This window comes from Molothrus ater, chromosome 10, assembly GCF_012460135.2.
Source record: "Molothrus ater isolate BHLD 08-10-18 breed brown headed cowbird chromosome 10, BPBGC_Mater_1.1, whole genome shotgun sequence".
NCBI classification, from domain to species: Eukaryota; Metazoa; Chordata; class Aves; order Passeriformes; family Icteridae; genus Molothrus; species Molothrus ater.
The window spans coordinates 25525964-25552451 of NC_050487.2; the positions used below are offsets into that span (position 1 = coordinate 25525964).

Genomic DNA, 26488 nt, shown 5'->3' on the forward strand with positions numbered 1-26488 from the left:
GGCTGCCCCGTGAGAGCCGCCCCGGCTCCGCTCCCGGCCGCGGGCCCCGGGCGGTGCGGCCCGCACGGCGCCCGCAGCCCCGCCGAGGCGGGCACGGGGAACGGAGCAGCCGCAGCTGCCGCCCGGAGGAGCAGCGCCGCGGGGCAGCGGCGGCCCGGGCGGGACCGGGTACCGGGCGGAGCGGCGGGGCTCGGGCCCGGCCGGGGCTGGGGCTGGGCCCGGAGCGCCGGGGCGGGGCCGGGTACCGGGCGGGGCGGGGCCTCGGGCGGAGCCGCCCCGCGCGGTCCCGGCGTGCCCCGCGCCCCCGGCGTCGCCCTGGAGACGGCGGCGCAGCGGGCCGGGCATGGACGGGCCGGGCATGGACGGGCCGGGCCGGGCCGCGGAGCCCAGCGGAAGGGCGGACGATGCGGCGGGCGGGCCCCGCTGGCCCCCGGCCCCCGAGGAGGGCACACACCACCCGGCAGAGCCGCAGTGCGGGACGCCCCCGGCCGGCCCGCAGCCCACCCCCACGGGCCTGCCCACCCTCCTGGCCTACAGACCCGAGTCCTCAGAGGCAAACGTACACCACGAGGTCAGTTGGGGTGGGCACTTCCCGCTGCTTCATTCACACGGTTCTATGTGGAAAACTGGGAACCAACGCCCTTTGCCGAGCCCGCAAAGGAGCCCCTTCATGACAGGTTTTTCTTCTGCGAGGCTGTTGAAACAGCCTGGGCACCAAGAGGCTATGCAGCGCCCCCCCCCTCCCCGCTGCATCCTCTGTTGAGAATTTCCCAGCAGAATATTTTGTCTAAATCAGACACAAAATGTATATAAATAGGCACAGCCACCTAATACAAGCAGGGCACAAAGTTCCCCGTAACCCTTAGCAAAGTTACCAAAGAGTTAACTCAAGGCACGAGGTGAGGAGCAAGGGAATTTTGTTTCAGGATATCCAGTACCGATCCTCAAAACACACCCTGCTGTCAGCCTGTTTTGCATCTGGTCAGATGTGACCAGCTCTGTATCACCAAGTCTGCTGGTGCTTCCTCAGAAACTCCCACAACTGGAGTTTTTCTCTCTGTAATGCATTCAAATCCTCAGCTCCAGTGTTCTGTGCTCTCAGCTTCCCTGGGAAGGAGCAGAACTCACAAATACCAATCATTCCCTTTGTTTGGGGGCATTTATTGGTTTATTTATAACACATCTGCTATTCTCTTTGGTGGTTTCCTGAACCTAATGTTTTGAGTCATTCCACGATATCCCAGACATGGATCTGTCGTGAGTGCCCTTAGGTGCTTTGTCACATCTGTTGCGTTTTCACCGTGCTAACCGGGGATCTGGGGGCTGGTGCCCCTCGTCCTTACTCCCTGCTCTCCCCACCATTGCTGCAGGCAGAGGAGGATGCTGAGCCAACCTGCGAGTACTGTGGCAACCTGCTGAGGCCGTTCCCCTTCTCCCAGGATGTGCCTCTCTCTGAGGACCAGGAGGACGTAAGCTGGCAGGGAGGACAAGCAGGGGTTTGCTGTGGAACAGCCACGCTCACGGCTCTGCTCTCTCACCCTCTAGAAATTCTGCTGCAAGCGCAGCCGGGAGCTCTATGAGTTCATCATGAAGGAGAAGAAGAGGCTTGAGGATGCCAGCAGCCTTCCCAGAGCTGTCAGCACCCAGGAATCCCTCAGCTCTGAAGCCAACCTGCTGCTGTCAAAGGAGCAAGACAGCCAGAGGTACTGGGAGGGCTGGGGATCAGGTCTGTGTAATGAACAACAGGGAGCTTTGAGGGGAATAGGAGCGTTAAGAAACCGCAGGGAGAGAGATGAAAGAAGAAAAACCTTTGCTTTAGGCACCAGTCCTGATTCTCTCTGGTCCCTCCTGGCTCCCCTTATTGCCAGGCTGCACAAGGAGGTGGCAAGGCATGTGCTGAGTGAAACATTAATTCCAATCCTGACAGATGAATTATCCAGAGACAGGTAGAGCCAAAAAAAACCCACAGCTGTGGGAAGGGACAGTATTTGGGTGTAGCTTCTACCTCTGGCACTGAAACAAAGCTGGTGTTTGTATTTCTGTTTTGATCTATAAACTGTGTTTGGATTACAGTTTCCAGAGTCACACACAAGAACTCTGCAAGTTCTCAGGCTGTTTAGCAGGAGACCCAAAGCTTGTGCAAGAGTTTAAGCCTCCAGGGAAAGTCTAAGCCACAGGTGTACTGGTTTAGTTTTCTTTTCCTTTAGGGAAAACTAAACCAGTACACCTGGAAGTAAACTGTTGGTCTCCTCAAAAATCCTGCCTACTATGTACAGAGCACACACCAAACCACTGTCAGATTCACAGGAAGCTACACATGAATAGTGAAAATATTCTTGGAGATGAGCTGTTTTCTTGATCTTGTGGTCGTATGTCCTTCTCTTTCACATAAAATACTGATCCAAACCCCATTAAAATATTCAGCTCTCCTTCCAGCAGAGCTGATGCCACTGCAGTGGCAGTCTGTTCACTGGAATCTGTGTGGGCACAATTCCTTTCTGCTGAGGTATGAGTATTTTGATGACGCTGTGCTGCTTATTACTTGGAATTGTGAGCAGAGAGAAAAATAGATTCAGAAATTGTGTTCCTAAAGCAGGGGTATCCACTACTTGTGGCTTTCTAAACATGATATGTGAGGTGTCAACAACACTTCTATTTTCCAGGCAGCAGAAGAGACACCTGGCTAGAGAGTTGGCTGACCAGTCTTTAAAGCTGAGTGCCACTAAAGGTGAGCTGGTATTTCCTTATGGATTTGTCCATTTATCTCAACAGTGCCTTCAGTGGAATTGCTGGTTTCTAACTGGAGGATTTTATACAGCGACATGTTTGTTCATTGTCAGATAAGCAATCTCATTAAATTAGATACAAATCATTCCAAGTCTTGTCCTCACACATGAGCACAAGAGGAGGCACATCCTCTTTGCACAGAGTTTGTCATGATTTTCAGTATGTATCTGTGATGTTTCCAGCTGAGATGCACAGAACCTGACCTGAGAGGATGAGTTGGCAAAGCGAAGCCCTTAGGAAATAGGAACTGCCAAAATGAGTCTTGCCCATATTTTGCCTGATCAGGTGGATATTCCATCAATTCCTAGTCCAGGCTGTAGATGACTGAGCAGCCTTTGGATAGAGGAGTTTGGACAGGTGAACCAGATTTACGATATGGGCATGTTTTCAGAGAGGATGGCAGGGCAGTGAGGCTTCTGGAGCACTGGGATCTCAAATGGTCAGTTCCAGTGCGTGGAGCCAAATGTTATCCCAAAAAGTTGCTCTTTACACAAATGTGTGTATATATGTAACTGAAAAAAATGCTATCTTTTATCATAATCCTGTGCTCTGAAATAGCTGAGCACTTTGGACTGCCCTTGTTAGAAAATAGCCCGAGACAGACTGTCAGGATGGAGCGTTTCAGCCAGGAACTCCCTCTCCCCCAGTTACAGCAGAGGTGTCGGGCAGCCCCACAGGGAGCACTGCCAACCCTCTCTGCTGCACAGAAGCCCTCTCCCTGTGCTCTGCAGGGTTACAGCAAGCTGGATCCGCTTCCTACAAGCCTTCCCAGGAACTCGCATCTCCCGAAGGTGGGACACCAGCGCCTGTTGCAAGTGCAGCCAAGCCCGAGCCCCGGCCTAAGGAGAAGCCCAAGCCCGAACCTGAGCCCCGACCCAAGGAGAAGCCTGAACCAGAATCCCGTCTCAAGGAGAAGCCTGAACTGGAACCCCGGCCCGAGGAGGAGCCTGAGGAAGAGCCCCGGCCTGAGGAGGAGTCTGAGCTGGAGCTTTGGCCCGAGGAGGAGCCCGAGCTGGAGAACGAGCCCGAGTCCCAGCCCGAAGAGGAGCCTGAGTCCAAGAAAGAGCCCAAGCGCGACAAGAAGCCCATGTCCCGCAGCGTCCTCTGCTACGAATTCAGTCTTCTGGGGAAGAAGGCAGGTACCTGCGGCCGACAGCGACGGGAGCACCTTGGACATGTCAGCACTCCGAGCTGGCAGAGCCTGGCAGTGCCCATTTTCACAGGGCAGCTGTGCCAGACTGCCCTCATCCATTTTATCCTTCCAATCTTAGGTGGGGAAGGGTAAATTGGTGCAGAAGTACTACAAAAATGGAAAGAAATTCCTTACCATGCTCCCAGACGGAACATCACAGTTATTGTATCCTTTACAGGGTTCACTTGCCTGCCTTAGTCCAGGGCTGTTACTAATTTTAAGTGTTCCCCGTCCGCTTTATTACAACCCAGCTCATCGATCCCACTTGCTCTGAGGAGCAGCAGCAGTGAAACTTGACACAGCTCCTGGGCTGAGGTTTCAAAGAACAGCCAGCTCCAATGAGCAGTAGCTTCCAAGACCCAGCCCAAGGAAGCAGCACACTTTTTAACACTGTGCTCTGGGTAATATATCAGTTTTTACACTCCAAAGTAGTACTCAGAAGTATTTAGTGTGTAATAACAGATCAACCAAGCAAAGCAGGGGGTTACAAACACCTTACCTAGTGGCAGCTATCCATCTGGAAACCTGGCCATCATCATTGCACAAGCCAAAGACCAGCTGATGTGCATAGTACAGGAAGACGAGCCAAGGACAGCCAAAATCCGAGCACTGTTTCAGTCTGATGGCAGGAGCACATGCTATTACCCTTCCGGAGATGAGTGGTGCGTTCAGCAGCTTTGCTGTCTCCTCTGTGCATTGACATTCCAAAGGCCGTAAAGGCTATTTTTAATAGTATCCAAAAATAGACAAATTTAGCAGCTCATAGGCCCTGCTTCAGGTGCCCTCAGAGCAGCAAGGCAACCCAGCTGTGCCTTGAGAGGTGGGGGACAGACCCTGCCCCTGCTGTGCCTCTGTCCCATCCCTCAGAGGAATAAGAGACCTTCTGCCACAAGAGCTTACAGGGTTCAGAGCTTCCATTTCCCTTTCTTTAGGATAAATATGAGTATGCAGGGTGGGCAGTATTTGGACCAAGCAGGCAACAGGGTAAGAAGATGGATGTGGCCGAACTTGTTACCAGAACCCCAGGTCCCACTGAGCCCCATTTTCATCTCCCTGAACCACTACGTGGGGGTCAGGATCCTGGCCCAGGACAAGATCTTCGTCTCCTTCCTCGCCATGGGGCGACAAGCAAAACTCAACATGGGAACCAAAGTGCAGGTAATTGTTCCTGTGCTGAGCCACTCCCCACAGCGGGAGCGGGGCAGCCAGGGAAGCTCCCCTCCCTCTGTGCTTATCCTGTGTATCCCGTGGCGGATGCTCCCTATGTTGTCCCATGCTCCATCCCCAAAAAGAAAGCTGTGGAGATGCACATATTCCTGCCACTCCTATGGAGATGGGACACTTGCCAGCCCCAGCTCTCTGCAAGGGGCCACAGTGTGGGACTCCACTCCCAGGCAGATGCCTGGTAACATCCCCAAGGTCACCCTGGCTCTATGATCCATGTGGGCAGGGTGCATGGCAGCTCGTTTCCTCCGCAGGCTCCTGTCCCAGGGGCAGGTTTGTCTGCTGGAGATGGAAGCGCCGTGCCCAGCCAGGGTGGCTCTGCTGACACATGTGCTCTGTTCTGCAGGTCAGCACCGACAGCCAGCTGCCTCCTCCAGCCCGGCTGGGTGAGGACGAGCTGCTGCTGCTCGCCTTCCGCGTGAAGATCCTGCAGCTCTTCGACAGGATGCGGGGATGCCTCAACTTCCCCTCCAGTGAGCAGTGGAACAAAATGCAGCCTCCCATGTACCTCATCAGCCAGGCTGTGAAGATCCTGGAGCTCTGCATGACTGCTGACATAAGTGATGAGCTGGCCAACTCCATCAAGGCGATAGTAAATGCCCAGCAGCTCTGACCAGTGTGTGTGTGGTGTAAGGGAAAATGAGCCAGAGACAGTCCCTTGACACTGTGGCACCTGCATGTGCTCAGCAAGATTTCTCCTCTGGCCCTGCCTGCCCTGGTGCAGAGCAAAGGGCAGTCCAGGGCTGATCCACACAGCCCCAAATGGGTCTTGCTCAGGGCACGGTACCAGCCTGCAGTGACAGCACCTTGGTCACGGAGGCATGGGAGGGCTTTGCTCAGGCAATCCCGTGCTCCACAGCAGTGCACTGCTCCTGAGCAGGCCCCCTTCTGTCTCCAGCCCCAGCACAAGGCACAAAGGCACAGCTGAGCCAGGGCTTGGGACAGCTACACAGGTACTGCTCTGCCGCTCCTGATAAGAAGGTGGCATCAGCAGGAAGCCCCAGGTGTTCCTGGTGCCCATGCCTACGGCAGCTCAGCCAGCTGCAGGTACAAGGCAAGGTGGTTCCCTGCGCAGAGAGCGACAAATGCCCTCAGAGTGCCCAAAGCAATCACCTATGCTTGGCTCCAGGGAGCACCAGCTGCAGCCTGCAATGGGCTCTGGTTCAAGCACTGCAAACACAGAGCTATCAGTGGGTGTTTAGAGGCTCAGAGTGCTGCAGTCAGCCTCTCAGAGCTGCCCTTGAAACTAGGGGTGCACCTGGCCAGCTTCCCCCAGGGAGGCCACACCTGAACTGTGGCAGGTGCCTAAAGGATAAGACCAAGCCCCATGTACCCTTCCCCACACTGGAGGTTCTTAGGGGCATACACATGACAAATACAAGGTCAGTAACTTTGGAAAGTTGGCTTTTTATGCAGTTTTTCAATTGCAGTTCCAAGAATGTCCATCGGTGACAAACCAGGTACTTCACACAGGAAATGGGAACTCTTTATTTCAATTAATGTTCTCGGGTTCTGTTCAGGACAGCAGGAAGGCCCAGCTCATCTCTCAAATGGCCAAGAAGAACTGCTGGAGCTGGTCCACATGATTAAAGAGTAGCTGATCTTAATTTTCACTGAAGTCACCAAGTGATGTAACAATTCCGCATATAATTTTGCTTATATAATTCAGTATATAATGCACTGTTCGACTCTGCCATAGATTTTGAAAAATATACAAACCTGTTTTAACCACATTAAAGAGATTTGATAGACAGCTATCAATTACTCAACAGTTTAGGACAATATCAGACACTCCTATAACTTCATTTTAAACTACAAAAACATAAATTCATATAAAATACAACAGATTAAACAAACTTCTCTTTTTCCAAGGAAAAATTAGGTATCAACTCAATCTGCCATAGTGTGAAACATGAATATAAAATAAGTTACCATTAGTAATGCCTGCATTGCTGATCTATGAACTGGTCGAATGAAGTCTTAAAAAAACTATACAGTATTATTGCACTCGTGGCTGTGCAGTGAGGACTGGCCAGCACTGAAACAGGGCTCATTGAGTGTTTGTCCAGGAGGCACAACGTGGCTGCAAGAGAGGCATCCAGCCTGCACCAACAGCAGCTGTCTTCAGTGCAGGCCTTCATGGGTCTGCAGCACGTGGCCCGGGAACCACCACCCAATGCCTGTGGAGAGACACCTGGGTTACAGTCAGCAACAGCCCTGCAGCACAGCAGCACACCTGCACTGAGCCAGCCCCAAGGTGGGGAATCGTAAGCCATGCGTTTTGAAAGCCACAGGTGACACAGGGACGTGGAAGTGCTTGGTCATAAAGGACCTACAGGATGTGAACTCCACGCTACCAAAAGCTGTGGAGCTTTTGCAGAGGAACGGGGCAGGACACCAGAGCATGACATTGTTCTGCTCTCCAGGGTTAAGCAAGGAATAGACAGCATCCTGTTCCCCAAGGCTCTGGAATTCAACTGGGTTAAAAGCCAGGGAGACCTTAAGCCCCAGGACAGAGGCAATTGTAATGCACAAAGCAGTGTTCCTGATCTCTGCACCACAGCTTCACTGACACTAGGCCTTCTGCCTGTAGTAACACACATTCTCCTGCATCATGGAATGCCAGCTTCCTGCTCTGAGACAGGCGGAATGAGCCACATCCCAAAACCTCCCACCCAAACAGCCTCTGTGACACCACATGTGGCAGTTTTAACATCATGGGAGCTGGTTCTCCAGAAAAACATTTAACTGAACAAACACACAATGCTAAAATCCAGTCTCCAGCGTGCCTGTCTTACGTGGGCAAACACACTGGAGGAGACTGGAGGAGACTTACGAGAAGTTTCAGTGCTGATCGATGGGGCTATGATCGATGATGGGGCATTGACTCCATGTGCACATTGAGCTTCATCTCGTTATCAAGGATCTGTACAAGCTGCTGCATGGAAGGGAGGTGGCCAGACTCCAGCTTAGACCACACTGGGACATCTAGTGCAGAATACACACGGGAGAGAAGCACCGTTACACTGGGAGCATCAGAAAACAGGCCGAGCTGGTGTAAACATGGAATTGAGAAGCTCTAGGAAACTGAGCTGGTACTGATCTATGTTGAGGAAAGCATCCGAATCAACAATGCTTCCAACCTCTGGCTATGCTGAATCCCAGCCCAACTAGGAGAGCAGAGTGTCTAATGCTTCCATTTAGAAGTGTATCATATTGATGGAAAGGTGTAGAATATCCATTGACATTCCCCTCTACCTGAAATATCAGTACTGCTGTCCATCAGTACTGATAATCCAGTAATAGTAATGGATTCTTTAGGATTCCAAAGCTAAAGCATGCTGCAGAACAGACAGGAAAAGCATCTAATTGGAAAGTACATGCCCCTAGCTGATGGTTTCTTATTTAATGCCCATCACACACAAAGAAAGAACGTAACACAGTTATTCCAAGGCACCAAATATCCCTCTGAGAAAGTTTTTACAGACCTGTTCTAGAATATCTAACATCTGTATAAATTGCTTTAGAAGACTCTTATGATTTTCATGATTTATTCTGATAGGCAACACCTGAAGATCCAAATGGATGGCAATTTCCACATATCACATTTGGGACATAAATTTACCGACACCATCCCTCGTTCTCCACACCCCACAGCCCTCACATGTGTATACGTGACACCCCTCAAACAAAGTCTGAGCTCACCATTCAAAGTGATTTCAAAAGCCCCAGTGGACATACACTGGTTCTCAATCATGTTGCTCAGGAAGAAGACCATCATGCAGGCGTACACCTGGAAGGGAACAAAGACCCACACAGATCTCAGCCATGTCAGGCACGCCTGCTGTTGTTCACAGGTGCCTCTGAACTCCCTGTCATTGCTCAAGGAATGTTCCCATCTACAGACACCTCCCCTTCCTCCTTTTATAGACTGCACCTTGCCTTCCCCAGAAAAGCACCAAACCAGCTCCAACCCCATCCAACTTGCAGCCTCTGCACACCTCTGGACCCAGCACAGGCAGCTGCAGGGGGCTGGCAGTGGGACATGGGAACTCAACTGTCCCCAGACACAGCCTGTCACTGTCACAGCAATCTCCAGATCACAGAGCCAAGGGCCCAGCCACAAACAGCAGAGCAAGGCAAGTCCCATGCATAAGAACCACCGACCCTCCTGCACACCTCCAAGCTCTTCATCTGGAATTTTCTCTGTGCATGGGTGACTAAGGAGGAAAGGACAGCATCTTCAGCAGTGCAGCTCCTCCCTCACCACCAGCACCTCTCCAATTTCCTTTTCCTGTTCACAGGCACACTCGCACAAGTCACTGCAACACCACAGAACCTGGCACAGGGACAGCAGCCACGCACTGCGGCCAGCCCAGCCAGGCACGGAGCTGGCCCATTTAATTCAAATGGAAATATTACAGCTTCTGGACATGCAAATTGGCCAGTGAAAGACCCAGGGCACTAGGCAGCTCAGCATGAAGGTCTGTAAATTAGTTTAGTTTAGTGGAATAAATCTGGAACAAGGTTACTCTAAATCAGAGTACAAAACCCTGAATCTACTGGCATCATCAGTACTGACTCATGGGAATATTCTCCCACAATGTCAAGCCAGTCTGCTCTCCAAAAACACCCACAACATTTCAACTTCATTTTTCTAACACCCTTCTAATTGCTGCCTAATCTATCAGGAGTCTGATGGAAGCATCAACTGCAAAATCATTATGAGACAACAGAGAAGGGAAACGGTAATTTTAACATCAACAATACTGGCTTGGAATGCTCTTCTTGAGCCCTAAAAAATAAAGAACTCTTTTATCATCTTTGTCAGCACTTTAACTTCAGCTGCCCCTCTGCAGTAGCAGCAGCTTGGAAAGAGATCACAGAAGCACACTTGGCTTTGTCAAAAGCGTAAAGCACAACTGGTAAAATTATTCTACTGTAAGGCTGCAGCATATGAAAGGTAAATCAGTCAGAACTGAGGGACTCACAGCACACCCTCATGAAGTAACTCTGAAGCTGCTTTTTTAGATTAAAAGAAGTATGTCCTTTACCTTGTTTTCCTGGCCCCACTGCCAGATGCTTGGAGCTTGCATGCCAAAGAAAGCAAACGGGTCCTTGCCAACGATGATTAAGCCAATTAATACTAGTTTGAAGACAGACAGGAAGGATGCTATGTGCCTGTTGGAGACAACACACACCAGTGACTGAAGGTTCAGTTCCTACTTCACCATACACAACTGTAATTCACATCACTGGGAGACAGTACAATCAAATGTTTCAGGGGAAGTACAAAACTTTCCACGGTTTGTCTCACTGGAAAAGAACCCCAAACCAAATCAAACCAACAAAACAAAAAAGCAACACACATAACAAAACCTCCAATAAGGCCCTGCTTCTGCACAGCACCCCAGAATGCCACCTTCCTGTAAAACACAGATTCTTTTGCTCCTCAGCAGACTTCAAATGGGACTTTGCTTTTATGCCTGGCTAACAGATTGAGTTTCTAAAGCTGTGCCATATTACAGACATGTCTGACTGACGGGCACCACTTCCTGTGGAGCATTTCCCAGTGATGTGCAACTCCCCAGAGCCAGCCCACGCGGAGGCACTGCGCCCCGCAGCCTCCCACCACCACAACCCTGCCAGAAATCGGGCCAACGAGCGTTCCAGGAGCCACCCAGTAACTATGGCATCACTCTCCTGCGTGGGCACGCTGCTTTAAGTAACAGGAATAACACTGTTTTGCCTTCTTCTGAATTTCTTTGGGCTTTCCCCCCACAGCTGCAGCAAAGGCCACTCTGGCAGCCCCTAACCTGAGGTGAGCTCTCCCTGATTCAGATGTTAACACTGAACTTTTCCTTCCTCTGTGTCCTTAACCCATTACAGGCATTTGTCACTAAGTGCATAAGCCTGAGCAACAAATTGAATTTATGTCCAGATACAGCATGAAGAAAAGCTAGGAAAATTCACTGTTTCAAAAACAAGTTATGTAATTTATTTTAGGTTGGATATGACAGGCCTCATCATACAGATATACAGATAGTGATACTTGTATGGAAAACTAAGGCAGCTACCTGGAGGGCAGAAAATCACATACAAGAAAACCATACGAGCGTCCTTGTATGCAATCGCAGTAGAAAATCCCCTCAAGTTTATATTTTCAGTATTATTTCAGTGTGAGTGCATGTGTTTAGCAGTGGAAAGCAGACAGACAGAGAGCACACAGCATGAGGCACACGCTCACCTATAGATAGGTTGAGGAAGGTAGTTCTCCCCTTCGATTCGGATGTCTGGGTACCGCTGGCTGATGACCCGCATGTACTCCTCAAACACCCGCCTGTAGCCTCAGGAGACACTGAACACAGACAGCATGGTCACCACAGCTCCAGGGCTGCACTGCTCAGCAGCACTCACCCTCTTCAGAACCCCATCAATCTAAAATAGAACTCACATTTTTTATGGCACAAAGAAAACCTCATCTGCAGTGAAATTACACATCACAAATCCCGACAGGTAAGCCCTGGGTGTGACACTGATTTGCTCCACATCCCAGCACAGACACAGAGTTCTGGAAATACTCACTTAAGCATCAAATCACACGCTTTCCCTGCAAAAATCTGTAAAGTTACGATTAATTTACAAAGTCAATGTAAGCAATCCCTTGCTCTGTGCCGAAAAAGTCTTCACACAGAACGTGTGAATCCCTCTCTGGGACTGTCCAGACAGGCAATGTCTTTTCCAGCCATCTCTATGTCAGCACGACAAAGAAACTGCAGGAGTTAAATAGTCCCGAGCTGTCCTCTGCCTCGCCTTTCAGCAGCCGCCTCTATAAAACTGCGGTAAACCGCCGAAGACCCCGCACGCGGCACTTTCCGCTGAGCGCTTCTGCGGCGCCTCAAGGACCCGAGGGCCCGCCCAGGCTCGGCTCCGGCCTCCACCTGGCCCTGCGCACCCCGACGGCCGGGAACCGTAGTGACGAGTGCTCCGGGCCTGTGGAGTTTTCTCGCCGCCAAGAGGCTCCGTGCTGCTGACACCATCGCAACACCGCCGGAAAGGTGCAAAGGTGCCCGAACGCACCGACTGCAATACGGGCACAGCACCAACACACAAAATTACAGCCATTGCTAAGACATCGGCTCCTCCCAAACGCTAGTCCCGCACCAGCACAACGCCATACACGGCATTAAAGGGCCCGAAAAGCGCGATTTTATGGCGAGTGGCCGTAGAGCAGGACCCACTGAAAGAGCCGCCGCCCGCGGCCCGGTGCCGCCTCCCCCGCTCCAACAAGGCCGGGCTCCCCGACAGGTCGCCTGGGGCGAGGCGGCCCCTTGCCCTGGGGGAGGCCCCTCCACGGACAAGAGCGAGCGAGGCCGCCGCAGCGCTGAGGGAAAAGAAGGGAAGAAAAAGGAACGAGGGAGGGAGAGGCGACGGCCCGGCGGACGCCGCCATTTTGGCCGTCGCCATCTTGGCGGGCGCCCCTCACCAGATCTGAAACTTGAGCAGCGGCCCGGTGGCGTAGGCCATGCGCAGCTTCTTCGCCGGCAGCCCGCCCTGCTCCGCCGCCGCGGCGCCGCCGCCGCCCGGTGCCGCCGCCAGCCCCGCCAGCAGCAGCAGCAGCAGCCGCCGCAGCCCCGCCGCTCGCATCTCGCCGCCGCCGCCGCTGAGGCACCGCGCGCGCGCCGCCTCGCCAAGGTCACGCGCGCGGCGGGGCGGGGCCATGGCCGGAGCCCTGCCCCCGCGCGCCCCCTGGCGGCCACACAGCGCTCCGACAGCTCGCTGTTATAAATGCTCTTTATTTTATCTACAGCCCGTCATCGCATAAAGATCGCATCTCTTCTTAAATATAATAAAGCTATCAAATGTCTTTGTCGCCTTCCCTTCTCCCACCCAAATAAGGAAAAACAATCTGGTCTAGGCAGTATGTTCTCAGAAAAGGAGCGCATTTCTCGTTGGAACAGCAGCAGAACTGGCTGATGGATACTCATCGCTTGCTCATGGCTTCATGTGCACAAATCTTTAGGAAAATTCTTTTTTAAAGGCAAATGAGCAGCAAATCTGTGGACTGTCGAACCCTTAGTCATTTGCTGAAATGTTTAACAAAACTACATTTTGCATGAACTTTGTGTTAGCACCACACTGGAGCTCGAGGAAGATTTAAACACCCAGTTCTAGGTCTTCCAGTTCCTTAAGGAGAGCAGCTTCTTTTTGAATCTTCTCCACCTAGAGCAGAAAATTTAATAGATGTAGCTTATTGTAAAATGAACCTGGAATAAACTGTACAGATCTCAATCGTACCTGATTCTTCTCCAGCTGTTTGCCAGCAGCTGCCTGTTCTTTCAGCTGCTCAATTGCCTTTAGTTTCTGAAAAAAACAACCAACCAACCAAACAAAAATATTGGTGAAACAAGAACAGGAAATAAATCTTAGAAGTTGCTGATGTGTCTGAAGGCAGGTCTCTATGGAAAGCACAATCCCTTGAGCATCTCCAGATGCTTCACCCAGAATTTCCCACCCATAACACACATTTCTTTCAGGAACAGAACTTAGGAACAGCAGTACTTCATCTCAGATACAAAAACACCAGGCATTGTCTCACTGAAGGGCTAGATCCAAAACTGGAAATTACTCCATCACCATCCCTCTTCACCACACATTCTCCTCAAAAAGCCTGGAAAGTTAATCCAGAGACTATGAGCAGCAGGAGGCAGCAAGATAAATGGGAAAGATTCTCTAGCCAGAACTTAACAATTTCTGTTCTGGAATTATTTAATGCGAGAATTCTCAAGACTGGCAGTAAACTTTGCACTCATGCCACAAGGGCACTCTTCCCTTGGCAGATGCAGGTCCCAACACCCACGGAATGCACAGAGCTCCTGTCTGAGCACCAACACCTGCCAGGGCACCCTGACCCTCAGCTGGGACTGGCTGCACCTCCACAGCATTCCTGAGGGTCAGGAAATGCTGAAACTCCTCCCTGTACTGCCACCTCTGATGGGACCTTCAGGAACCCTGGCACATGATGGCTGCACAGGTAGGAGGGCAAAGGGAGGTGGGTACAAATCTGGGACAATTCCGTGAAGGTTCCTGCATCCTCCTGGACTCAGCTCACCTTACACTTGCACTAGGTGTGACAGACCAGCCCTTGGAGGAATACTGTCTATTAGAAATCTAAGAATCTCTTCACACCTTTTTCAAATTCTTTATCTTCTTATCCACTTCAGGATCTCCCGTGGTCATGGCTGGCACAGTGTTCTGTAGGGCATTCTGTGGGGCTCTGACCTGAGCAGGGCCTTGGTGTGCATCAGCTTTGGCCTCCTGTAGACACATAAACACAATATAGAAAATACCTTTGATTACAAAGAGACACATAAACACAATATAGAAAATACCTTTGATTACAAAGAGAATGAAAAATGTCTTTAATCACTTTAGGATCCATTTAATATTCCTTCTTTCCCCAGTTTGCTGGATGTATTCCAAAATCCAGGATGGCTTGCTCTGAGGTACTGCATTATCTATTGATCTGCCTTCCATGGACAAAGGCTTATCTGGAACAGCTCACATGCTGTTTCTTGTTTAATTTCTACTTCCTCAAGATCCCAACCACACACAGCACAGGGAAACACCAGTTTAAGGGTGATATGACAAATACATACACAAATATTTTACAAAGCAGACTGGGTCATTGCCTGTGAAGCAAAAAAAAAGGGCTCAAAAGCAGTGCTAGAATTTTTTTAAAATAGCATTTAAAGAAATTATTGCTGCAGAGTTTTGTAGTAATTGGAAGGCTAATACTAAAAGCTGACTTTTATCTACCTAGTCAAAGAACAGTAAGTCCAGAAGTGACAGACAGGCTGTCTCTGGCCTGCCCTAAAAACACACCTCAGCCTTGACCTGCAGGAAACACAAAGCACCCACCTGTTCCTCCCTCCTACCTAAAACCAAACCACATTCTGCAGGATGTGAGAAGCCAGGATCACCTTGTCTCCACACTGATTTTAGCTAACATTTGCAGTGACTCTGCAAAGCTGTTACTATTGAATCACCCTTCTGTAGCTGCTCTTCTCTGGTTAAACTCTGCTGCCCTTCCCACACTGCTGCACAAGCCACTGCTCTGAGACTGACCCCTGCCCTTTGGGGAAGCTAATTAACTAATTAACGTGATTCTTATAACGGCGACTTTTGCAGTACCTGTTTAGCAGCTTTCTTAGCTTCATGCTTCCTCTGATTTTTGAGAGCTATTTTAGACACTGGCTTATCACTGCCTCCCAGCTGGGGTTTCATGTTCTGGGGTGGCTCATCTTCATGCTGCGGGACATGCAAAATGGTTAAAACTCCATATTCCATGTTGGCACAGAAACCCTAACATCTACCTAAGACAACATCATACACAAAGATGAAAGGAAAAGAAAGAAAAAGAAAAAGAAAGAAAGAAAGTGGAGGAAAAAGTACGCACTCCTTGGAACAGCCAAAGAAAGGTGAAAAGGGTTTCAAACTCATCCACTCAAGTGTGCATGGGACTACCCCATGTGCCCCAATGATTTCATAGTTTTCCAGTAAGAAAACAAAATCATTGTTTTCTATCTCGGGAAGGAAACAAAATCCAAGAAGAATAACCTATCACAAAATGACTGAAGCCTGGCATTTTGCTGTTGCTGACAGCTTTGTAACTCAAACTCCCGATGACCAGAGGGGAAGGCTGAGTGCTGGGAGGGGAGATGGGGGGTTCTTGGGAGGCAGTGGGGGCTGAGAAAGGGGGCTGCTCGGTGTTTTTAAGATAACTCTCAACTGTGGCACTGTATTTTTTTAATGCATGTGACAAAACTTTTTGCCCATATAAGTAAGGAGAATTATTTTACTGACTGTATCTTTTCCCTACTCCCTCTGCTCAGGGATGGCCTGTGAGAGCAGCCCTCAGCATGGCTAACAAGAGACTGCTCGCAGTCTCCTGCAAAAGCACAGGGCTCAAAATCAAAGCTCTCCGGGACCCAAACACCAAGGATGCAGCTTTTACATGGAATTAGTTGCTACTCAGCCTACTCTGGAAACCTGCAGAAAGAAACTAATTATACAAGCAGATCACTGTACTGAAATGTGTTTAAGCTGCAGCTGACTTGCTAATGATCCAATCTCCAATAAGTATATTTACCTTATTAAAAAGAAAAAACCCAAGAAAGAATGGCTGTTGGGAGGCTACTCAAGCCCCAGGCTGGCTGGGTTCAGAACTGGCAGGGTCAAGTCACCCAGATCAGAGGCTTCTGTCCTAACCAGAGTACTCAATTTCACCACACGTGAGTTTAGTGTTCCAGTGCATGTTGCAAAGAGCATTACAGAAATTTGCAAATGCTTTGTGAAAGGACAGTGTTTGGGCCAAAGAGATGAGAGCTTTCTAGCATACATTCTTGCAAACTGTGAGCAGAGTGCCAAAGAAGGTCACCAAAACCCCTCCAAACCCCCACAGTGCTGTCAACCTGGTCACTGTTCTCACGCTCCTCCTCAAAAGCACACAGATCCGCGAGGCCGAGCTCCGAGGAGGCAAGAGCCAGGCGGGCAGCTGCCCCGGGACAGTGCCACTCACCAGCTTGGAGCTCGTGGCAGGTCTGTTGCGCAGGGCGGGCGGGCGGTACGCCTGCGCGGGGCTGGGCTCGGCGCGGGGCAGCTCGCCGGGCACCGCCTGGTACCGCACCGCTCTCTCCGGGAACACGCCGTCCAGGAAGGGCTGCCAGAACACCTGCCACATCTCCTGGTCAGCCGGCACCTCGTGGGCGTGCAGCACGGAGCCCGTGTAGTGCCAGATCTTGTAGCCGTTGCCGACGCGCAGCCGGGGAGCGCACGTGGCCGTCACAATGTGCTCCCCGTCGGGACACCAAGCGAAGTACGTGGAATCCGAGGCCACTGGCTTGGAAATCAGCTTGTAGTTCTTAACGTCCCACACTTCCATCTGTCCCCTAAGGTTTCCAAACCCTGCCAGCACCAGGATGTGTCCGTGGGGGCTGTAGTAGGCAGCATTGCGAGGCCCGGTGCCAAAATCAAACACGGGGTCACATTTCAGGTTAAAAACCGTGGCTTTGGCAGGCATGAAACCATACACAGCACAGAACTCGACAGAATTGGGGCTCCAGGCAACATCGTAAATAGGGCCGTTTTTGGCTGAAGGAAAAGGAAAAACATGCAACTGTTGGGAGACTGCATTTTTTCAGAGCAAGCCAAAATAAAATCCATAGTGACTCTTCATGCTTTGCTAAAATGCTATATTCTAATTATTGACAGTGAAAATTAATTCTGCTAACAACAGAGGGAAAAACAACCTTGTATCTTCTGATAACTTTAGTTACGGTTTGCAACAACAACTGCAGTCATTCCAAATTACCTCTGTAGGGCCAGCACCAACACTTTAACAGTAAGCATAGCTTGACATGTAAAAAAACTCCGTTTTTTTTTTTTTTTTTCCTCAAGTATGACCTCAGGACCATCTCAAATTGTCCCACTGGAAACCTGCAAAAACAGGAGTTTTATACCAGCTGGATAACAGTTTCTCTTCTTTTAATCTAAGAAATATTGTGTAGTTCAGCTTTGTAGAGGTAAGCAATAGTGACCTGAGTTATCTTTGGACTATGCCCATGCACAATATTTTATAAGTCAGACTTTAATGTGGGTGAGCACACAAAAATGGCCTTACATGCAATGATCAAAACTTGCTACCGTTAGAAGTTATTCTGGGGGTTGGAACATCAGGATATACTGAAGAATAATGAATAAGTGATGAAAACTCGGGTAAAATACCCAGAGGTAAATACAAACCACAGGCCATTATAACTTTTCATCATCTGGGTATATTCACCCATAGTTCAGATAAATGCCAAATGCATTACTGAATCCTTAAATCCAGAGTTGACCCAAGATGTTCAAACTGAGTTAAATGGTTCATGTCTGCTGTCACTCTGAAGTCTCATTATCTTTAGAAACAAGGATGTATAATCACACTGTGTGTTCCCCTTCGAAACCCTTTCAGTGAAATTAACCCAATGCAGCTCAGCTACAGAGGTGACAGAAAATGATATTTGGTGACAGCAACAGCTGGAGAGATGAGGGCAGCTCCATGCAAGCTTCAGAGCTCTGCCAGAGCCTGCAGCAGCACCACATCTTAGTCGAAAATGAAAAGCCCTTTGCAAATGCCTGAGTGGAAAAAAGCTTCAAAACTGCACTTCAAAAAAGATCCAACTCCGCAGGCACTCTCAGTCCAAGTGCCCACCACTTGCTTTAATCAGTTTGGACTTTTCCTTGAAAAGGAATAGCTAAATTAAGTGAAAAGACTTCCTGTTAAATACAGATGCAGTAGAAATAAAGAACATTTTAGTAGGTATGTAGTTAAACAAGTAGTGCTCTACTTGTAAGCTGGGTTAAACTACTCCCAAAGAGATTCTATATACTGAGTCATGACCCCAATTCTCCTTCCCCAGGGCAGTTACTATCAAGGGGAAACGTGGCACAGTACTCATCCACAAGTTTTGCAGCAGAAGGCAAACTGGAAATGTTCCCAGCCAGCACTGTTATGGAAGTTACATTCACAGTACCTCCAGCAAAGGTGGTCAATGTCACCCCCAGTGCTCCCAAGCACTCCCAACAAACCAGCCTCTATAATCCCAAGCAGGCCAGATGTTTGCACACAAGAGCAAGAGCTTGAGAGAAGGAAAAAAGACCCCCACAGCAGAAGTTAAGGCATGGACTTCCAGCTAAAGCTAGACACTGGAATTAAGCACATTCATCTGCTGCCCTCCAATATGTCATTTTTAGGTTTTAAAACACTTTCAGTATTACAATACAAAATAAAGGAGTTTTATTTTCTGACAGACTTCAAAACACTGCTGTCACTCTGCCCTGGCTCATTGTGGGCAGTATCTTGCATATGTTGAAGTGCAGGTAGGACTATTCTGTTTGGTGACACACATTCCTGCCTGTTATGGATTCTCAGACATCAACCTGGCTCCAGTGTCCAGGTGTTTTCTCAGAAAATGAGTATAGTTCCCTCCCTGTGCACCTGAACACCTTCCCAGTCAAACTATCAGTATGTATTAACTGGAACCTTTATGTATGTATTAACTGAATGCCACTGACATCAAGATGGTAAGTCTATCAAAGGTAATAAAATCCAGCTACTGAAAAAAACCCCACACCAACCCAGAAAAAAGCAACATCCTCCTGCAGAGGTAAAAAACAAACAACAACAACAAAAAAGGTGAAGGATTTTTTGTTTAGAGGATTTTGCTTTAAAGGTCAGTTCATGAGACTAAGAAGCCCAGCAGAGGCAGGAGCTGCAGCGCAGCCCAGCCCGGCCCGGCCCGGCCCGGCCCAGCGCAGCCCAGCGCGGCCCAGCCCGGCCCGGCGCAGCCCAGCCCAGCCCAGCCCAGCGCAGCCCGGCCCAGCCCAGCCCAGCCCAGCCCAGCCCAGCCCAGCCCAGCCCGGCCCGGCCCGGCCTGGCCCGGCCTGGCCCAGCCCAGCCCGGCCCGGCCCAGCCCAGCCCGGCCCGGCCCAGCCCAGCGCAGCCCAGCGCGGCCCAGCGCGGCCCAGCCCGGCCCAGCCCGGCCCAGCCCGGCCCAGCGCAGCCCAGCGCAGCCCAGCCCGGCCCGGCCCGGCCCAGCGCAGCCCAGCGCAGCCCAGCGCAGCCCAGCGCAGCCCAGCGCAGCCCAGTGCGGCCCGGCCCGGCCTGGCCCGGCCCGGCCCAGCGCGGCCCAGACCATCCCATCCCAGCCCGGCCCAGCCCGGCCCATCCCGGCCCAGCCCAGCCCAGCCCGTACTCACGCAGCTGCACCACGGCGCTCTCCCCGCTGGCTGCCAGGTAGTGCAGCGTCTGCTCGCCGTAGTACGAGGCACCGCTCTTGTCCACCTCGGTGCTGGCAACCACCAGCACAGCCGTGGCTGGGAACACACACAGTTACTGCAGCACAGCTTCTGAAAGCCACAGCAGCCACTGCACTAAACACCTGACTGAGCAAAACCAGCTCCACTATGAGCTCCTGCTGGTTGCTTGTGTGATAGGGCTCGTATCATTCTCTTTTGAATCGAGTTTTTCCTAAATGCTACCACAAAAGCACTGAATACATTCCTTCCTCAGGTGGGAAACATCAGCTCAGTCTATTAGTTTACTGTTAGATCACAAGCAACTGAACATCCTTTGCAGCGATTAAAAAAAAATTAAACTATGGCAGAAACCAAACATCCTGATCAATCCTTGACCGAAACATTTTTTCAACATCTTCTGTATGCACATCTGTTACCCAAAGCTGTGGGGGGTGCAGAGCAGGGCACTGTCTCACCAGGGCAAGGCCCAGCCTGCCCATTCCCACAGACACGTGCACCCCAAAATGTCTCGAGCAACAATCTTTGCTGTCTCTCACAGTCCCCAAGCATGGTTTCTACATGTGTGAAACATCCTCCTTTATATTCCAAACTATGTGGGTTGAAGTAAAATGATTTGTACAAAATCATTCTGAAACAGCTCATTGCTAACAAACAACCAAGCACAGAGGCCTCTCAGATCACCCCAGTTATCATATATATGCATACAGATGATTCTACAGATTAAGATCATATCATCACATGAACGGTTGTTATGTTTACAATCCAATTACATTATTGACACAGGATGCAAAATTATATAGGAATTTGTCATTCAACTGAAAAATTTACCAGCATGTATAGAATATTTTCAAGCACAACACAAAAAATTATGAAAGTCACAGGATAAGTGCTGAGCACCCCAGGGTGTGCAGAAATGCACCTCAGCAAAGCATTAATGGCTGCCCTCAGGATTTATCAACATATGCAAATTAAACACAAACCCCACACAGCACACAAAGTCAATCCAAAATGAGCACAATATAAGTCTCAGTACATAGCTGCTATACCTTTTTTGTTCCATAGCATTGTCACCTTGTCAGCTTTAAAGAAGCTTTTGTTGGCTAGTGCTGACTGCGGGCCCCCAAAGTTGGGGTACTGGTAGAGCCTGACAAAGGACGGAGCACCTTTGCTGCCTGGGACATAAACAGCAACCTGAAACAGCCACGAGATTTCAGTGCAGGTTAAAGCCTTGGTAGCACAGGGCATAGTTACTAAAATAGTTACAACTGTACTAAAATCACAGTGGGGTTTTTTTTTTAAGAAAACAAAAAAAGGACTGGAAGCTGGATCAGAAGTACCTTGGTTGGCTGTGCTCCTGGGGACAACACGAAATCACTGACCTTCTGCAAATGCAGCTTGTTTGCAATGGTATCTGCCATGAAAAAGGTCACAGATGTCTGATGTTAACGACAAACCATGTTACCTGGATGTCCTAACCACATCCTTCTATGGGGCTCTATCCTGGATAACACAGACCAGTAAAGACAATCACAAAGGATCTCTTTTTCTAGGCAAACAAATATTATTTTCCCATTTCACCTACAAAACCAACTTTAATCAAGCCTATGCCTGAAACTCAGCACTCAGTACTTGGAAGTTCAAAAAGCAAAGGAAGCCTCTGAACCCAAGGTGAATGCAGCCTGTGTTTGAAGCAGATATTCTTCACCTTATCTGTGCTGGCTTCAGTCACATTCAGGTGCCATCACACAGAGGCAGGGCCTCTCCCCTCACACCTCCATGGGATAACTCTTCCCAACAGGCCTGCACAGAGCTCAGCACTGCTCCTTCCCACAAACAACTGATGGCAACAGCATCACCCCACAGCTCCACTGCAGCCAGGAACCTGCACTGTCAGCAGACATCCTGCTGAGGCTGACATTCCGTGCTTCCCACAGCTTGATTAACAACACCAGGACTAATTCTCAGGAAACTGAGCCTCTTGTAGCCCTAATTCCTCTATCAACTTTATATTTAAAACAAAACAAAGAATGCAAAACTAAATACAAAACTAAAACCACATGCTGCTGTTCTCCCCTCCGTTTTCTTTTCACTCCTTTACATTTTTGTTCTAATTAGTTTTTATCTTTCTGCTTTTTTCTTCCCCCTTCCCTTTTAAACACCCATCGACTCCAGATATTCTATCACCAACAGTACATCTCTGTGGTAAAAATCTTCAGGCTTCACTATTTCATTTTTGCCACCAATTTTTAATGAGCCATTTTTAGCAATCTATTGACAGAATATGCACAACCCAAGGAAGTAATGGCAGATTACATTTTCTACAAAACAATTTCCTGGATCTCATTAAATGAGTAACAATATAGAATCAGGCCTTCTTAACTGAGAATCAGATGCATTTCATATCATGTCAGTCAGTGAAAAGATAAGTAAGAAAGTGAAATAATGATTCTGAATTTCAAACTGAAATAGAATGTAGGCAGTGTTTAAAATAAAAGGCAAGCAAATGAAGAAACAAAGAAAAACCTGAAAACAAAAACCACCCCTCAAAAGTAGCAGCATTTATAGAAGGAATGAAATGTGAGAAATACTCGCATACTGAAGTTGTTGTATTCAAAGAAGTGCACTTCATTGTTCACATTTCTGGCACAAATGCTTTCATCCTCTGCCCAGCAAGGACACCTGCACATTAAGGGAAAAGTCACAAACATGAAATGATGCTCATCATTAGCACTCCAGGATTGTTTTTTCCCTCTACTATGAGCCCAGTATGTTCAAACATGATACATTTAATGTGGATAAATGACATCTGCATAGCAAAAATGTACAAGTGGACTTAGTTATTGTCTGCTCAGCTTTCCCCTGTGGTGCAAAGTGAGAGTGAATTTACAATAAACTACACACAGACACTCACAGGCACAGACTCTGGCTTTCAGTGGGCAGCAGGCACTGCTTTGAAAGCCAACACCACACTAACAGCTCCATTTACCTGGATCAGATTTTGAAAACCACATTTCTTTGTAAACAATTAGCATCTGGAAGGCTTATTTACCAGTTCTGCATCTTTTTCTGCACAAAAGACTTTAAGCATTTTCCCGTTCTCAGATCATGGAGCTGCAGGTTGGGCACCCCTGCTGTGCCATCCTTAGCAGCTGCAAAAGAACATAGTGGTATTTGAAGCTTAAATCTGCTTCACCCCAACATCCCATCTCATGGTTCTGCGTGAACTTCTCGCAAGCATGCAACTTCTGCCCCTGAGGGACCAAGCCCATGAATGCTGATTGCTGTGCCTATTAACCTCGCAAGGCTGCAACCAACACCTGCACAGCTTTTTAATCCAAACCCAAAACCATCCTCAGGGCAAACAATGGAGGCATGTTCTCTACTCCAGTGTTTTGCTCTCACAGGAATGAGGTGATTTTGTCCCTTCCACTGTAGTCAATGCTGCTCTCTCTGCAAGCCATGCAAAATGGTTCTGCTGCTTTTAAGCTGTCTGTACTCTCCTCCTAACCCAGGCTAGCAGAGCCTGCCTGCTGCTGTCAGTGATTTACAGCAGCCCCAAAGCAGCTCACAGCTTGTGATGTTGTCTTATCCTACAGCCTGTCCCAGTTCCCAGTCTCCCCACAGCCTGGCCAGCTCCCAAGGCCCAGCCTTGCCCAGCTCTTCCCTCCCAAGGCAGCATTTACACTGTCTGTGCCTCAGGCAGGACTGCAGCTCTCAGAACCAGGATCTCAAACCCCCCAGGGATGCAGAGCAGGGAATAAAGCTCTGGACATGGAGAACCCTCCAGCCATGGGCCCCGGGCAGGACACAGCTCTCCAGGACAGCATACCATCTCCCTTGCCTACCCAAGAACAGGAGCTGCCTGCAGGGCACACCAGGTGGCACCAGGACCACTTCCCAAAGCTTAGGAAAGACGTGCCTGAGTGACAGAGTGGCTGTGAGCACGAGCACTCTGACAGAGCGTGGGTGAGCGTGCCCAACGCCAGCTGCTCCGACAACGGCATCCCTCCCTCTCCACTGTGCTATGACTGCCCACACAACTTCCTGCACCTTCCTGCACTGCCCATTTGGCCAACACACGCACTACAGAGGCCACAGGCATGGGCTCAAAGCCTCCCAGCTGGCACAAAGCTTCCCCAGCTGGTACAATACTCACTTGCATAGGCCTGCCACGTTGCCAGAACGCTATTCTTTGGCGAGAATTCAAGGCAAACTGTCTTTGGGAGATCAAAGGAATGCAGTAACTCAGCTCTGGTGACATTAACAACATTGACTCTGGAACCAAAAGACGCTATTTCAATAAAACATGCTTACAATAGTTAATTAATGCTGAGAGAATTGTTCAGCATTGACTCTTCTAGATCTGCTTCAAATTTGGCCCACGGAACAGAATTGGAAGAGCTTCCCCCGCCCCCCCTTGTTTTTACTAAATTTTTCCAAGAGCACATTTTAAAACCAGACACCCAAGCCTGACAGAAACCACTGGTCAAAACATAATATGTATTTTTATATGCAACACATAAGCTCTAAATATGAGACTGAACTCTATAATGTACCTGATCTGTAAAAAAGGAACCTTGTATTGTAATGTCCACAAGGTGAATAGACTCATTATTTTCTGTAGGCTCTACTAATAGATTAATCCCAGAGACCAGGTACTGGGAGCCATAAATAAAAAAACAACCAACCAAAGAGAGCATATCCAGACTGCATGAGAATGGGTGCATCATGGGTGCACCAAGAACACAAAATGTTTCATCTGATAAACTCCATTTCAAGTGTACATGCAAACACTTGCATTAACAGCAATCATCTTTACACAGACAAAAGTAAATGAGGCATAACTGATTACATTTCATACAAGCTAAACATTAAGATAATAAAATGCACCCACTTTTCTCCATTGCACCAGGCAAAGAGGGAGCCGTCCTTGCTAAAAGCAACAGCTTTGCAATTTTTTCCAGAATCCCTGAAGAAATAAGAAATATACATAAGTACCCAACAGTGCCATGGTTAAGGTTTCCTTAACAAAAACCAACACAAGAGCTTTCCTGCTGTGCTCCTGAGGAGCCCTGTGTCACAGTGCAGTCCCTGCTACCCCTGCCCAGGGACTGTCACCTGGCAGTGAAAGCTCAGGCAAGTGCAAAGCCTTCCAAGTCATCAGTGTTCTGAACTCACTTATATTCACACATTTTTCAATTCCACAGTCTACCCTTACTTTACAGAAAGCAATTTCTTTAGTGCCAGTGCCAGCAGTACCTTTGGAATGCCACGCTCTCAGTGAAGCTGGGGGGCCCATTCACCATGTACAGCCCCTCGGAGCCTCTCACTGCAAGGGGAAACAAACAACTCATTTCAAATGCAGGAAATTGACAAAGCAGGTGATTTTCTAACTTGTGAACCCTGAGCCATGCACAGTGCTTCCCATACTTGCTATAAGGAAATTCCAAGGCACAGCCGGGACACAGCCCTGGAGCTGCCATCACTGTGCAGGATGTGCCCCAGGGTGGGCAGCCACAGCCTCACAGGAGAACAGCCCTTCTCATGCCTAAGTACAATTGTACAGGGTTCATGCACACCACAGCCCCCAGAGACCCTAAGGGAACCCCTAACACACGTGAGGTGTGACCCAGGACCAGCGCAGCCCTTCCTGACCGTGTTCTCCAGCCCTCCCGTCACGCTCCCCGTTAGGATCCAAACTCACAACAGACGGCAGTGAGCAGCCAAAAATCCACCCGAGCAACTGCCGCCACCACGGGGCCGAGTGCGGGGAAACGGGCTCGTGTTTAAAGCTTACAAATACAGAAAAGGACAATACGCATCCCTTATGTTGGGGCAGTTTAAACAGTGAGACACGGAAAGGGAACACGACTCTCAAGAAGCGGCAGCCAAATCCCGCGGAGCTCAGCGGACACGGCAGCGGGGCCCGGCCGGCAGCGGCTGCCCGCCTGCCCCGGTACCCGCGAGTGAATCACCCGCGGCCGGAGAACGAATCCGCGACACGGGGCCGCGAGGGCCCCGCGGGGCGGGGGAGTCGGCGGCGGGGCGGCTGCTCGGGCATAGGCCCGGGGCAGGACCGGGCCCTCCTCTGGGGCACCGCTGCTCGCCCCGGCCCAGCGAGCACAGGGCCCGGCGAGCCCTGACCAGCGCCGGGGCCGGCACCGTCAAGAACTCCACGACCGGGGCCGGACGTGGCCACGCCGCGGCAGCGCACGCCGGGGAGGAGACGCGCAGCGGAAACCACTGGGCACCGGAGGAGCAACGGAGGGACTCCGGGCCACCCCACCCCAACTTGGCTGCCATCTCCCGCACACCGGCCCCGGGCCCGGGCCAGACGCACCTGCGAGCAGCGGCGTGGGCGGCGCCATCTTGCGGCGCGGGCGGAGCGGTGTTTCCGGTTCCGGGGCGGCGGCGGCGTAGCGG

General features: G+C 50.0%; 3 protein-coding genes across 3 annotated transcripts; 1 reads left to right on the forward strand and 2 right to left on the reverse strand.

The window, feature by feature from the left end:
* Positions 1 to 337: 337 nt before the first annotated feature.
* Positions 338 to 6310, forward strand: ERICH6 (glutamate rich 6). The gene is made up of 9 exons (XM_036388829.1): positions 338 to 571; positions 1371 to 1469; positions 1546 to 1703; positions 2664 to 2728; positions 3519 to 3922; positions 4059 to 4144; positions 4489 to 4641; positions 4912 to 5137; positions 5550 to 6310. Exons 1-9 carry the CDS (start codon positions 344 to 346, stop codon positions 5814 to 5816), a joined length of 1686 nt encoding a protein of 561 aa, XP_036244722.1. The 5' UTR covers positions 338 to 343; the 3' UTR covers positions 5817 to 6310.
* Positions 6311 to 6590: 280 nt separating this feature from the next.
* On the reverse strand, positions 6591 to 12865 carry SELENOT (selenoprotein T). The gene is made up of 6 exons (XM_036388828.2): positions 12690 to 12865; positions 11451 to 11561; positions 10258 to 10384; positions 8909 to 8996; positions 8040 to 8191; positions 6591 to 7383 (listed from the first exon to the last, which is right to left on the reverse strand). Exons 1-5 carry the CDS (start codon positions 12848 to 12850, stop codon positions 8067 to 8069), a joined length of 612 nt encoding a protein of 203 aa, XP_036244721.1. The 5' UTR covers positions 12851 to 12865; the 3' UTR covers positions 6591 to 7383; positions 8040 to 8066.
* Positions 12866 to 12983: 118 nt separating this feature from the next.
* EIF2A (eukaryotic translation initiation factor 2A) lies at positions 12984 to 26462 on the reverse strand. Its single transcript, XM_036388750.2, has 14 exons — positions 26406 to 26462; positions 25325 to 25394; positions 24960 to 25034; positions 24222 to 24340; positions 23115 to 23214; positions 22662 to 22744; positions 21403 to 21476; positions 21112 to 21256; positions 20006 to 20122; positions 16785 to 17356; positions 15398 to 15514; positions 14393 to 14521; positions 13502 to 13567; positions 12984 to 13426 (listed from the first exon to the last, which is right to left on the reverse strand). Exons 1-14 carry the CDS (start codon positions 26431 to 26433, stop codon positions 13361 to 13363), a joined length of 1761 nt encoding a protein of 586 aa, XP_036244643.1. The 5' UTR covers positions 26434 to 26462; the 3' UTR covers positions 12984 to 13360.
* Between the last annotated feature and the right edge of the window lie 26 nt (positions 26463 to 26488).

What these genes read in the sequence shown, in the direction of transcription:
- ERICH6 (XM_036388829.1), top strand. Translation starts at nt 344, where the DNA reads ATGGACGGGCCGGGCATGGACGGGCCGGGCCGGGCCGCGGAGCCCAGC. An exon ending in AAGGAGCAAGACAGCCAGAG is followed by an intron (nt 1,704 to 2,663) that starts GTACTGGGAGGG and finishes TCTATTTTCCAG; the next exon opens with GCAGCAGAAGAGACACCTGG. An exon ending in AAAGCTGAGTGCCACTAAAG is followed by an intron (nt 2,729 to 3,518) that starts GTGAGCTGGTAT and finishes TGTGCTCTGCAG; the next exon opens with GGTTACAGCAAGCTGGATCC.
- EIF2A (XM_036388750.2), bottom strand. Translation starts at nt 26,433, where the DNA reads ATGGCGCCGCCCACGCCGCTGCTCGCAG. An exon ending in GAGCGCCGTGGTGCAGCTGC is followed by an intron (nt 17,357 to 20,005) that starts GTGAGTACGGGC and finishes CTTTTCCTTCAG; the next exon opens with CCAAAAACGGCCCTATTTAC. An exon ending in CTGCCACGAGCTCCAAGCTG is followed by an intron (nt 15,515 to 16,784) that starts GTGAGTGGCACT and finishes CATGTCCCGCAG; the next exon opens with CATGAAGATGAGCCACCCCA.